The following is a 13,260-nucleotide window of genomic DNA, read 5'->3' as shown; positions in this document are numbered from 1 at the left end:
CTGTATCCGTAATGTCTCAGATATCTCGAAAGGGCTGGGGACCGCAGGCTCTTCACTGCCTTTAGCCACGGCTAAACCCTGACTGAATATTGCAGGCGGTTTTGGTGCGAGCGCAGCCATCGCGCGATCGATGAGCTCTCCCAAATGCCAGATCCTAGTTAAGGTAAAATCCTCCAAGATGGAAAAAGGCAGGTGAACAGCTGGTAGAACACACACCTTGTGCTTGGGGGCAGGGGTTCCACGCGGCGACGGGCACCAGCCCTTTGAACGTTCCCATAGGGAGCATTTCCCCATAGCATTTCCCACAGCACACCCATGTCCTGCTCTTCTCCAGTCTGCCCAGCGGCAATGCCAATGCCCAATTTCTTGACTGGCCTGTCTCTATCGTGGATGTTATTTGTACTGTCAACAGATCTTGGCTGACAGTTCATCTCAGGTTCATCCTTTTCCTACTTTTTACCATTTTTTACAGAATTAATAAGCAATTACAAAGATCTACTTTGCTAATATTCGTAGAACTGATCTAAGTATCGAAGATTACCTGAAATCCTTTTTTTCATTAAGTGTCCATTCCAGCTAAGAAGTACCTCCTTCTCTGTTCAGAATATTTTATAGGCTTCTAAATTTACATGGTAAACCAGAAAGCCGTATCTCCAACACCACTGTGCTCATGGCTGCTTTGTAAAAGCAGAGTAGCGTGGGCGGGTAATTGTACCACTACAGTGCAATTTCAGTACGCAGCAGTTTGGACTGTTCATTGGATTAGGAAGATTTCCTCTCATAATTTCAAATATTCTTTGCAGGGGGTATCAAATCAAATCCACACCTTGCAACTGCGAATGCGTCTTTCATAGGTAAGAAACCACAGACGAGAGGCTGTGAAACCAAACCCCACCAACTTTTGAGCCATATTTCTCGCTACATCTCAACCACACTCTGCTGGAGTCTGCCAGCATCAAAATAGTCTCTGCATGATGATAGTGTCTCTTTGCTGTGTTTTGTAACAAGAAACATGGTGTTCAAAGCCCTGTTAACCTCTGTTAAAAAGCCATTATCCAAAGGTCCTCATTTAATTAATGCTGTTACACAGCGGGGAAGAGGGCAAAAATTTAAGAATGAAATAAGTGGTAAAGGAAAAAATAACAAAAACCCAAGCCAAGAACGTAATGGCTCCGTTTGCCCCTTTGGTATTTCAGGGGACATCCTTATTTTATATTATGCAGTAGCAAGCACAACAGCAGACCCACACATCAATCTATCTGGTCTAGCAGTTTAACCCCCAGCGATTGCTGTCCATAATAGAGTCCATAAATGGTTTCCTGATGTTATCAAATAAATCAATGCTCTTCAGTAGCTGGTATGTTATTCTCCCAAACGATGCTGTTTGGGTCACAGAAGCTGTCTATTCAGTGGTTACTTATCGCTTGCTAATTTCTTGACTGTAAATAAAGCCCCTGGCCACCTTCTTGTATTTCCATGATCTTCAGCCAGGCCGTCTTGGGCCATGGTCTTGTCAGATCTACTAAGTTAAGTAGGGTCAATCCCATGAAGACCTCTCGAGAAGGAAAACAGGGATACTGAGAACACTATCAGGTATTTGAAAAGCGAGTTTTCTTCTAAATAGAAATATATCACTTGATACCTCCATTAGGAAACACTATACTTCTGGGAGTGATGCCTTCTCCGTCAGATGCAGAGTGAAGGGCTGCCCGGTGACACCTCTCCCGGTGACACAGGTGCTAATCCCACAGATTTCCAAGGTGGGTATCGCATTTTGCCTACTTTAGGTGTCCTCCATAAATTACCTCGAGTACAGGATTCGCTTCCTTCTCTAACATGTTGCTTAGTGGTTCGGTGTGCTGGAAACGGCACGTTAAGGCAACAAACAAACCCCCCAGGCTGGGGACACACTCACGGCCAAAATCTAGAAGTCTTTCCAAGGCAAAACTCCCATCTTCTTCCCAATTATGTTTGTGGGTATCCCCTTCGGAGATTTCCAAAATGATCACTCATTCCTCAGCCTTCATCAAGACAGGAAAGCCACTTCCATTGGTGGCACTTACTATTTTCACGCCAATTTGACACTTGCTCAGGAATCCCCGGACTAATAAGCTGCTGCCTGAGGTGTCTCTGTTACCAAACGGCAGAGAGCTGTACCAGCAGCTACGCTCAAAGCTTAAGCAGAAGACAAGAGGTACCTGCAGCGATCACAAAGCTATCCCTACAGATAGCAGCTCAAAATTCATGCTAAGGAGGTACCTAACAAGTGTTAAATAAAAGCACTTCAGGAGTAAAATGATAGAAGAAAAGGTCTGCCCTTGGTAATGAACAATTCATACTTGCTGCTTCTAAGGCAGGTACTCGCGTACGGATGAACTTTTGCATGAAACCCAGCAGGCTCTCGTGCAGGATTGTTTCACTTCATTGGTTTTTCTCATTCGTGCATTTTCTTCAAAACTTCCAACCTATCTCTCTTGAAAGCAAAAGAGTTGACAAGTTTTTAACTCAAATATCAAGAGAGGCCAACCCCCGTGTCACCATTTGATGCGAAGCAGGCCATCAAACCATGCTTCAAGTGCCTAAAATGTGTTCTATTTTTAAGGTAATTGATGGGACACATGCTGATGCCAAATGCTTGAAAGCCATTTCTATAGTGTTGGCTTTCATTTTTTTGCTTATAAAACCCACACATTTATTCCCCTTTATTACCAATCCATGGCATTTCCAAATGCCAAGGCATTAACTGGAATGAGTCGGAGAATGTGCCTGTGTAACATAACCTTGCATCACTTTTAAGAAACTCGTAAGCTTGATGGAGCAGTCTAAAATTGACAAACAGTAGCATACACCAAGAATGTCCAGCAATGCAATGTAACGCAATATGGGGATTATAAAGGGTCAGATGATGGGATCTTAACAATAACAACCACTAAGTAACGAGAGCAATCGTAGAGAGACACCCTGTGGGAAAAACACCAGGGATCATCTTGGGAAAAAAATCCCACCACCATACCTCCAAACTGTTACAGATATAAATATATCAGATTAAGTCTGTTGCTTAAATAGAGTAAGGACATCTGACTTTTGAAGTATTTGCCCAAGTCGCCTGACAGGGAGCTGCAAACTCAAGCCCCGGGGCGAAGCGGCTGGCACGGCGGTGGCTGGCGTGGGGAAGGGATGGAGCAGCAGGGACGGGGGCACGAGCCCCTCGCCTCTGACCCAGCGGTCACCGAATCACCGCACCTCACTGTGTCCAGGTCTGGCCATTTCCTTCAGCTCCCAGAGGAGTAACTGGAGCTGCGTCTCCTGTTTCAGTGGGACCTGGATGCCTCTAATTTGGCCCCCAAAAAGAACATAGTGATTTTTTTTTTAATTTTATTTTTAGTTTCCATTTTCAGAGAAGTCTGAGAGCAGCTGCACTGGGTCCTCCCTACACAGTAGGAAACCACCTCTGTCATCATTCATATTTCTTATTACAGGGAAAAGAAAACATTAAAATGTGGAGGGAGGCAGGGGGAGCACAGAGGGGACTTTGGTCGTGTCAGAAATTAAGGAGAGAAAATGTCAGCCTGGGGCAGGACACTGACCCCCCCCACTGGCGTGTCCAAAGTGATCCCGCAGGGAAAAGCATGGGTGAGTCAGATGTGTACGTCTTGGTTTGCATTGAGAAGGGTTAAATACCTAGGTGATGGATTTCTAAACCATTTCAACTCTTTTGGACCATTTTAAAAAGATGATCCAAACTGCCGTGATTTGGGGACAGAAGACAGCTCCACATCTGAACGCTGACAGTGGGCTGGCCCGGGGCAAACCTTTGCCCCATTCAGAGCCAAAACATGTTCCAAATTTCACTCTTGAAGCCTGAGTTTCTGTTTATTTGCCGATGAACAACACTACACCTCACCCTCCACCCCCCCAACATATATACGCTCTTTTTTTACTGACCATGTTTTAAAGTGGCTTGAGCAGCACAGTCAGAGGACACACGATGTCTCTGCACCGTGCTCATTTACAAAGAAGCAGCTCTGAGGCTACGGGACGGAGTTTCTACTCCCAGGTATCATTTATAGCAAGATCAGGGGCAAAACGCTGAAACACTTAGCGCTAGTTAAGTCCCTACTAACTTGATATTTTACTTTTCCACCTCACATTATTTATGTGACCTTGGTAAAGCACTTCCAAATACCTGAACCTTTTCATCCCCGGGTGGTGGTTCACCGTCTCATCTTCCCAAAGCACAGTGCTAACAGCTGCCAAACAAAGGAAAACCAGCCTGCGGTGAATGAAAATGGGTCTGTGAGAAACCGTGAGCAATTTCGCTATTTAATAGGGAACAGGCAGTTCATGACGGGATGTTGAATGTTTGACCGTGACTTCAGGAACCGAGCTACGGCTCTGCCTGCGACTTTTCACCAACGGGCACAACCAAAAGGTGCCCCTCGCTGCCCTGATGTGGCTTCAGCTGGTTTGGGACAGAGCTGAGGCTGGTTATGGCCATTAAAAAGCAACACCAACCCCCTGAGCCAGGGACCACCTGGGGATGGAGACCCGCTGCTGTCCCGGGGCAGCACTGGCTCCCGTCGGACGGCCGCAGCTCGCCCGAAGCACAAGGCAGCGCCAGCAGACACAGCGCTGAATCACACGCTACCCGTGGGCATTATACAGAGCATTTACCTAAATATTTACTGTTATTAACCGAGGGCTTATTATTCTAAAACTGTGTGCAAGACAGGCCCAGGCTCAGGCTTGGAGATTCAATACTTTGCATCAGAATTGCAAGCTTGGACCCTCAGAGAACACATTCGTTCTTCACGCGGTCTGCAAAAGAACCTACCTGTGGCAGCATATGCAATTTAGCAATTCTTTACTATTAAGTCTACCTTTATTCTTATGATTTATCTATGCTCTGTATTTGCATGGCAGAGCCTCATGAGTGACAAAAGCCTCACACTAAAACCAGTAGCTAGAATTAAACTTTAAAATGTGCCTTCTCTTTTTCAGCCAAATTTATAGTTTCCTTCCAAATGTTGCCTGGCAGTACTCTTAAATCAGAACTGCAATAACACAGTGCCAAGGACTCTTCGAGGAGTGACGGTCATCATTGTAACCTTTTGAAAGAGCAATCACCTCCCGTTTATATGAAAGACTGAATTCAGCCCAAGCCAGATCAGATAAAGAAACGGAGTCATTCTAGGAAACAATGTCACCCTTCACATTAAACACAGGGCGCATCTTTCTTCCATAGCATCCAAACCTATCACAGCCCCATACCTCGTATCATCCTGCCACTGAAACGTGCCCACGGGCAACGATGCCGGCGAGGCGATTTCGTTATGTACACGCAGGGCACGTCCTTCCCTAACCTCAGCCGGGAACAGGTGGAAGGGTTTCTTCTAGAGTTACTCCAGCTGAGCCCCAGCTGGCTGCAAACTCTTCTCCATCTTCAGCTCTTCGGTGACACTTTAACGATTACATATAAATTGAGACTCATGCCTGCTGTGCTTGAGACAGGCGGGAGATGCCCTGGGAGACGGAGCACATCCCTCTGCAGTCAAGGACTTGCTGAAGGATTTATGGTGATTCTCTTCACGAGGGACAGACACAGATAACGAAGTTGGATGGATGGCAAAGAGCTGCTGCTTGGCTAAAGGTCTTGCTTCTCTTTCACGAAGGCCCTGACATCTGTGTCCTGCCTCCTCCTGGGCTACCAGCGCCTATCACGACTCGCACCGTCCCTTCTTCCAAGGAGGAAACATCCCATCAGGTTTGACTTGCTGCATCAGAGCGGGGGGTAATGGTCTTTGGTGATAAATCCTGCCCTGGGAGATGATCCCTGTGGTCCTGAATCTGTGTCTAACAGCCATGAGGGGAAGGTTCTGCCAGAAAACAGAGGGGGGGGGGTGTGCATTAGACAGGGTGTCACCACCCTTACCCGCTGGTAGCACGGGCACCACAGCGATGCTGGGAATGGGAGAAAGCGTCTCCTCCCGAAAGCTCAGCCAGGCGTTGCAGACACTGTCCTGGCACGCAGGGGGGCTTGGCCAATTTGTGACAGGACAGGGCTGGTGGAGGAGAGAGCTAATCCAGAGGGAGAGGGTGGATGACAATACAGCAAATGTAGAATTCGTCCTCTGCCCAGGCCTCTGGTGGCATCAACCCCGAGGTCCCACGCTGTCGGTCCCAACACTGAGGTCAGATGTAGAGAGCAACTAGAGTTTCCAAAGTCCCAACTACACGTCAGTGTGGGCAGGGACCGTTGCTGGAACCACCAGCCACAACAAAATGCGTCGTACAAAGTTTGTACCTGAAAACACAAGCAGACGCCACGCAGAGCCCCATCCTTTCCCCCAGCAACACCATCTGTGCCAGGATGAAGGTCCACTTTCTCACTGGTTGGCGAAACAGCAAACATCCACATATGCAGAGTTACCCAAATTATGTAAATCCAAATGCTAATTGATGCTAATGAAGGCTGCATTAAGTGGGAAAATGCTGGCTGCCCCCAGATGAGAGCTGTAGGTCCCCCTCCCCTGCTCTACACAAATACCACGTTCAGCGCTTCACTTGATTGGAATGCTGAATTATCCCCGACAGATCTGAGGAATGATGCTGGGCTCTCCGTGCAGTCAGTGTCACCAGCCTGGTACCTTCAGCACAAGAAGAACAAGGGCAAGAGCAGGAGATGCAGCAGGGAGAGACATGACGCCCAGCGTCACACGATGAGAAAAAGAACATGGAACTGTTTATGTCTTCACACATTTGCGAAATAAAATATGATTATTTTTTCCCCCCCCACTGTATTTATCTCAAACTGCTGCAAAAAGTGACAGAAGTAATCTGAAAACCACTCCAGGAAGTTTCTGTTACCAACAAGATAAAACATTACTAAGGACACAATTTTTTTTCCCCTAGCACAAAGGAAAAAAAAGTCCATGGAAAACAGAAAATTGGAATTAATAACCATTAAATAAAATAAACACAATTAAAAGTTTGCTCCTATTTGCTTTAATTTGATAGATTTCAATATTTGTGCAAGGCCCTGCTATAGCTGATACCCTCAGCTTTCTACTTTAGAAATTTATTAAATACGATAGAAAAGCACAAAAGAGATCAAAGAAAAGCAGTGTAGAAAGCAGAAATTCTCCTAGGAGAGGTGTTAGCTTATCCAGAAAGTGCCAGGCAAGTGCAATGACGAGGAGCTTCTCCCCAAGCTCAGAAGCTGCTGGCAGAAGCAGCTCTCCTGCATTAATCCCCAAAGCCCAGGAGATGGAGCAAAGCTTCAGCCCTTACAGGATTTCCTACAAACTTTTTTGGGACTGGCTGGGCTGCGGTGGAGGCTTCTCACTCACCCAGGAGCCACGCAGCCTTGCTGCGTACAAAACATTGCTGCAACGTTGCTCACATTTAAGCTGAACGAGTCCAAGATCATAAATGAAAAGTCAGCAGAAAGCTGCAAGAGTCACGCCATGTATTAAGTCACCTTGGCCGACAAGTTTCACATAAGCATACTTGGGTAAATTTTAAAGATTTGTGACCTTTACAGATTTAGCCTGTGCTTGGGGAGGGGGGTCCTGGTCTGAGCCTTGTCCGTCCCTGGTCCCTGCGCCGGAGGAATGTCAGACACCAGCCTCCCCCACAGGGCTTGCGGCAGCTCCCATGGGAGTTTTTCCTCCCACATCTCAGCGTATTTCTGTTCAAAACAGCAGAGAAAAAGCAGGCAGCAATTAAAAACATCAGGCATGGCTTATTTTAGCACAGTGCCCTAATGCCTTTTTAAGGATTCCTGGCAAGGATTGTTTTTTCTTCTTCATCCATCAACTAAAAAGCACTCAGAAATGCTCCATTACATACGGTTTTATGTGGGTTTTTATTTCCCTTTCACGCTCTCATCTCATCAGCAGCATGTTCTACCTTCTAAAGAGAGAGACGTTTCTGATACAGTAAAATTGAACCCTGTGGGTCAGTGGGTGTTTCACATTGGTGTTTCACGTTGTTCACCTCTTGGCTTTGTTCTGGACCATAGTAAATAAGAATTTCTAAATATTTCTTCGAACTGGAAGGGGCAGGAGGGATTTCAGAGTACAAGAAGCAGGAAGGCTCTTCTCCTCAATGCTGCTGGTCAGTCACTAGATGTCCTCAGTAATCCTGGTGAGCAAGGGCTGTGGTTAAAAGGCAGAAAACACAGATGAGGTAGGAATCCAAACAAAGCGCAGGTAATTTGTATTTCAGCTGTGAACAAATACGGTAATAATTACAAGTGTGTCTTTATTACCTCTTCAGCTGCATTATACAGACCTGGTCTCTGTGAACAGCCGTACGTGGGCATCCAAACATCACTCCAGAAGGGCAGTGTAACAAAGCAAGCTGGAGGTCTGCAAAAGGCAAAATTGGGGGTCCTGGGGAACAACCGGCAAAAAACCGAGGCGTTGCAGAAGCCGCGCAGCATCGCCAGCTCCCTCGCTGGCGATGGGCAGGAGGTCCCAGGGGGATGTCGTGCCCTCCTTCTCCTTCCCCGTGCCACCCCAGGCCAACCCCAGCCCTTTGCTACCTGCCCCAGGCAACATCTGAGAAAGAGAAGTTGGATCATCTTATTCTCTCCTCTTCTGGGCCTCCTCCTTCACTCCGTACTTCCACCCTTCATAAAAGGTTCCAAGAGCTCAACTCTTGCAGGGCCAGGCACGCAAAGAACGCCAAGAGGGGTTACAAGTGCTGTACCTGCCACGCTTCCATTTCCAGCTCCTCTTGCGTGCTGGAAGCTGCAATCAGGCTCTGAACTCTGGCCCTAGAGGTTTTATACCCAATATCCCCCAAATAGAGCAAACCGCCCTCAACCCAAACCCACCACAAATTCCCATCTTCTCAACTTCATTATCCAAAATTGCCCTGGTCCTGCCTGAGCAAGCCGGGAGGCCAGGCCGAGTGCCAGCGTTGTGCCCGCATGGATGTGTTAGACTGAGCTAAATCCTCAACGCGAACGGAAAAGCCGATACAAAACTCAACGGCTACAGCATTAAAATAAAGCAGCGCAAACAACGCTTTAAATGGCACACAGACCTTGTTACACACCTCACTTCCTTTTTTAAATGAAAAACTTTGAGCGTGCTGATAAATAACTGCCAGCCTGCACCGATACCCTTAGCTCTGGGTAAGGGATTGGACTTCGTACCACTCAGCTTCCTGCTCAAAACACCGATGTTTTACAACAGCAGCAAGCGTGATTCAATGAATGAACTTGTAAACAGACAAACCTCAAAAACTACTTGGAGAAATGGAAGAGTGTGATGACATGGGGGTAGTTTCAGTGGGCATGTCTGCAATTTATTGTTAATAACTATTTTCACCAGCAACCTGGAAATAAGCATAAAATTCAGTGATGGTGGTGAAGCTTATGGATGCCACAAAAAGTAGAAAATGACAAATAACTCTGAAAAGAGGGGAGCGAGACTGAATAACCTCAACTGCTTGGTGACCAGGGTGCAAAAGCACTTGTACATCTCGAAGCCAAGTTGCTCTTCCAGAAAGGTGGGCATCTCAGAGGGCACAAACTCAGAAGAGGACCCACCAGACAAGCAACACAACCCCCAAGAGCCACGCTCCAAACGGGAAAGGCTGCAGCAATTTTTAGGTGCAAGGACAGGTGAGCAAGAAGTATTTCCAGAAACATGAGGCCACCTCTGCCCGTGTATCACCGCTGAGCTGGGGGTGGGCAGCAGGTCCAGGGAGAGCGACCCTCCGGTGGGAATGTCGAATAAGCCCAGCTCAGCTCCCTTGGGACAGCTGTGCCGGAGAGGGACCTGCAAAGGCACCCAGAGCCGTTCCTCCCTCTCCTTGCATCGTCAGAAATTCAGATTTACAGACCTGGTCTGGGGGGGTCTGAACTGCGCTGGGCTAAGCTGCCCCCAGCTGAGGCCACTGGCGCTCTGCACCCAACCTAACATCCCAGGCCAGAAGAAATCAGACCGTGGTGATTTACTTTCTTGTACTTTAAAGCCCTGAAATAACACACACTGCGCTTCTCCAAGCACTCGAGTAGAAATAGGAGGAATGCTGAAGTGGTTTTGGTAGCACACTTTTTCGTTTATTGACCTATACAAAATAATAGGTCTAAAAAATTCAGAAATAGTAAAAGAATAAGCAAAAAGAGCTTTTGGATTTCTAGAAGGCTATACAAATATGCAAAACCAAAGAAATAAGTTATTTTTTATTTTGTTTTTGTTCGTTTAATTCCAAATCGCGACTCTAATAATACAAATGACTAAGTACCAGCTTAACAAGTGTGTCCTTCTGTATATATTACATGCTCTGGAATATTGGTAAAAAACGTCAAAAAAGTTTATCAGAAACTTTTCTATTCACAATATGAACAAGGAGTAACTAATCCTTTGTATAAAAGAAAAAAAGAGCACCATTTATGGAATCCTGAAGCACAGTACAGCTGAGAAACGAGAGAGATTTTACCATATGCAAACAAGTTGTCGGAAATCACGCAAGATAACCCATGCCAATTTGTTCCTACAGATGGATGACGTGAGGTAGGTTTATCCCTCTTAGATCAAGACTGCAGTCACACTTTTTTCCTACACAAATGGTTTCGTGAAAATGCTGTTCTGTCACTTAGTGACTTCGCAACGCACCTGGCAGTTCAGGTGAATCGCGGTACAATCCTAATGCCCCTCATTTTAAGGCACCCACTTGGCTGTTTGTGTTTGCATCCACCTTAAAATACTGGCCGTTACAATCAAATTGTTCGCCGTGTAATCACTGCAGCTCCCCACTGTGGATCCTTGATTCACTGTGGCAGAGCAAAACGTAATCGTCACCCGATGAACAGGGGTCGTTGTGCAGCCACCGTGAAAATTTGCCTACTCCTCCACACAGTGAAGTTGTACCATGGAAAGGTCATTAAATGGGAGGTTATTAATTACACTTTATCATGGAAAAGAGATTTCAAAGGTTACTGCTTCTGTTTCCAAAATCCACAACCACCTATAGTTTTACATGACATATCGTGTCTTTTCTTTACAGAACTTGCTTGTGGTGCTAACAAACACTCCTAACAATACCCAAAAAAATGGATAAAATCATTCAAACCTCCATAATTAAAAAAAAAAATAAATCCAGCCTTCCTTCAAGTAATGTTCCAATACTGATTAAGTCACCCTTTGCCTCACTCACACACACAGTATCTATCCTTCATAAGCTTATGAAAGTCCTTCCAGGTCATCATAAGCCATGGCAGAATAAATTTTCATTTCTTCTTTCAGACATCAGAATTGTGCTCCTAGAATTCCTGGTTTTTCCATAAGAGTCTCCTTTTCACATTTTTTTTTTCTCTGAGGTTTGCCTTCAACACCTTCCAATCTTCCAAAAAAGTGCTTGCTAAATATAAATACTTCAACCAAGTGCTGCATCTAGTAATAGATTAAACTGTGGCTTGCCCTTGCTTGTGTAGGGTATCTGGATTCAGAAAGAAACGCCATTCGTGGTAAGACTTTGTCATTTTGCTATAGTCCCTCTTAATGCTGAATTCAATCTTTCCCAGCAAAACAGCCTGCTTCCTTTTTCTGTTCAGTTTGGAAGTTCCACCCGAGATCTGCCTCGGAGTCACAGCATTTTGTGCAAGGCACGCAAGGGTACGAATGCGGGGCTGCAGGCTGCCTACACGAGCGTCCCGGGTTTTGAATCCTCATGCCAGAACAACCTCTGCTCGTTCCTGTGCAAGTCTTCTTCCAACCGGCTCTCATCGTCGCCACCCAGCTGGCTCGTCTCCGCGTAAGCTCTGTAAGAGACGTGGTGGCATCAGGGATCAGCAAGAGCTGAGGGTCTTCCCCAGACCCCCCCAGGTGCTGCACAAGCTCACACAACTCCCTTGGGCTTGAACTAATGCTGGTTATTGTGAGTTCAACTCCAGCGCAATTTGGATCCAAACACAAACCCAGTTTTCGTGTTGTAATTAGGAAAATGGTGTGCAACAGGATCTCAGTTGCTTCAAATTATCAAGGCTGTAAGGTGTATTGATTGCTCATTTGCCATAATCACATTAAAACAGAGAATAAAACAGATGAACGATCAGACAAGTGATTCAGAATATGGAAAATTAATAGCTAATAAACCTCATTTAGATAAAGCTGCCAAAATAAGCTGAGTTTTCAAAGCCCAATTATAGGAATTTAAGATATTAGTGGAAACTGTATTTATTTTTAAACGCTGTTACTGTAGATCTTTTAAATCACTGCAATAAAAAAAGCCCACGGCATTTAGCTCAGAAACAAGGATCTAGCAGAAGCTTTTCTATCTTTTCTTACGCCTTTGTTTTAAAACAAACAAAATTAAAAATTCAGTAATTTCACACAAGTCAGCCTGGCAGCAAGCACAAACTGCAACCCGCAAAGCAGGAGGCACAAACGTGGGGTACTTACTACGGCTGGCTACGCTTAGCATCAGCGTACTGAAACGGGATGGCATTTGTGGGGGCAGAGCCATCGCCCTGAGCAGGACGTCTCTGTCCTTACTGATAACAGCTGGCATATGATAGCGGGAGGAAGAGACCGAAAACGCCAAGCAGAAGCAGCGAGAGAGCTGCAGGAGTCTCTGCGAGGACGGAGCAGACCCTGGGCTCCCCGCCGTCGTCGGGAGAGCCCCCCCGAGCAGGATGGCTCTGCAAACAGCAGCACAGCCCGCCTGGTTCCCAGGTTAAGCTCTGCCAAGCACGATGCACTTGGCAGATGCGGCGTTATCGCCTTTGAACGCCAGCGCTGGGACACGGGGGTGAGGGGGACGGGGCTCAGCGGGCACTCTGCCCGCAACACTGCTCCGGTCATCGCAGCTGCCAGGGAGCGCAAGATCTTTGATGGTCCAGCATCGGTCAGAGCAAAAGGCTGTGCAATAAATGAGTCTATCCTTCGCTATGACGGCTTACCCCTTCCTTGAGTGTCGGTGGTACAGCTGACCTACTCCACACAGCGAAGACTTGCTCTCACAAAGTCAATTTTAGAATAACCCTTCATCCTGGCCCTTTGAAATCAAGCTGATTTTCTCAGAAGTTTTAACAGCCTGTGAAATACAGGAGGAAGGGCAGAAAACCTTGGTATACTCTACTCACCTGCTTTGCAAAGGAAGGTTGCCATAAACGTTCCCGTAACAGCTGGCATAAGAGGAATGAGACAACGTATCGTAGTCCGAAAGTCCCAGTGCAAGTGGGTTCCGCCAGTTCCCAGCCGTGTTTGCAGAAGATGCTGGAATTAAAAATTACAGCAAATT

The 13,260-nt window shown here is 46.3% G+C and overlaps 1 protein-coding gene and 1 long non-coding RNA gene across 5 annotated transcripts in view; one reads left to right on the top strand and one right to left on the bottom strand.

The window, feature by feature from the left end:
• The first annotated feature begins 1,662 nt into the window (after positions 1-1,662).
• Positions 1,663-6,975, top strand: LOC142042610 (uncharacterized). The gene is made up of 3 exons (XR_012653812.1): positions 1,663-1,760; positions 5,002-5,764; positions 6,595-6,975. It is a non-coding gene; the product is annotated as an uncharacterized LOC142042610 (long non-coding RNA).
• Positions 6,976-10,035: 3,060 nt separating this feature from the next.
• The window catches only part of FRMD4B (FERM domain containing 4B), a 117,885-nt gene continuing 114,660 nt past the window's right edge, over positions 10,036-13,260 (bottom strand). For all 4 annotated transcript variants that reach the window (XM_075053603.1, XM_075053604.1, XM_075053602.1 and 1 more), the window contains exons 22-23: positions 13,103-13,235; positions 10,036-11,779 (exon numbers count right to left, since the gene is read on the bottom strand). In XM_075053603.1, the coding sequence (XP_074909704.1) occupies positions 11,659-11,779; positions 13,103-13,235 (254 nt within the window). In that variant the 3' untranslated portion in view covers positions 10,036-11,658. The remainder of the gene's footprint in view (positions 11,780-13,102; positions 13,236-13,260) is intronic.

The sequence above is a fragment of the Buteo buteo genome, chromosome 21, assembly GCF_964188355.1.
Source record: "Buteo buteo chromosome 21, bButBut1.hap1.1, whole genome shotgun sequence".
In the NCBI taxonomy this organism is placed as follows: Eukaryota; Metazoa; Chordata; class Aves; order Accipitriformes; family Accipitridae; genus Buteo; species Buteo buteo.
The sequence above is the reverse complement of the archived record's forward strand: the minus strand, read 5'-3'. Positions and strand labels throughout refer to the sequence as shown.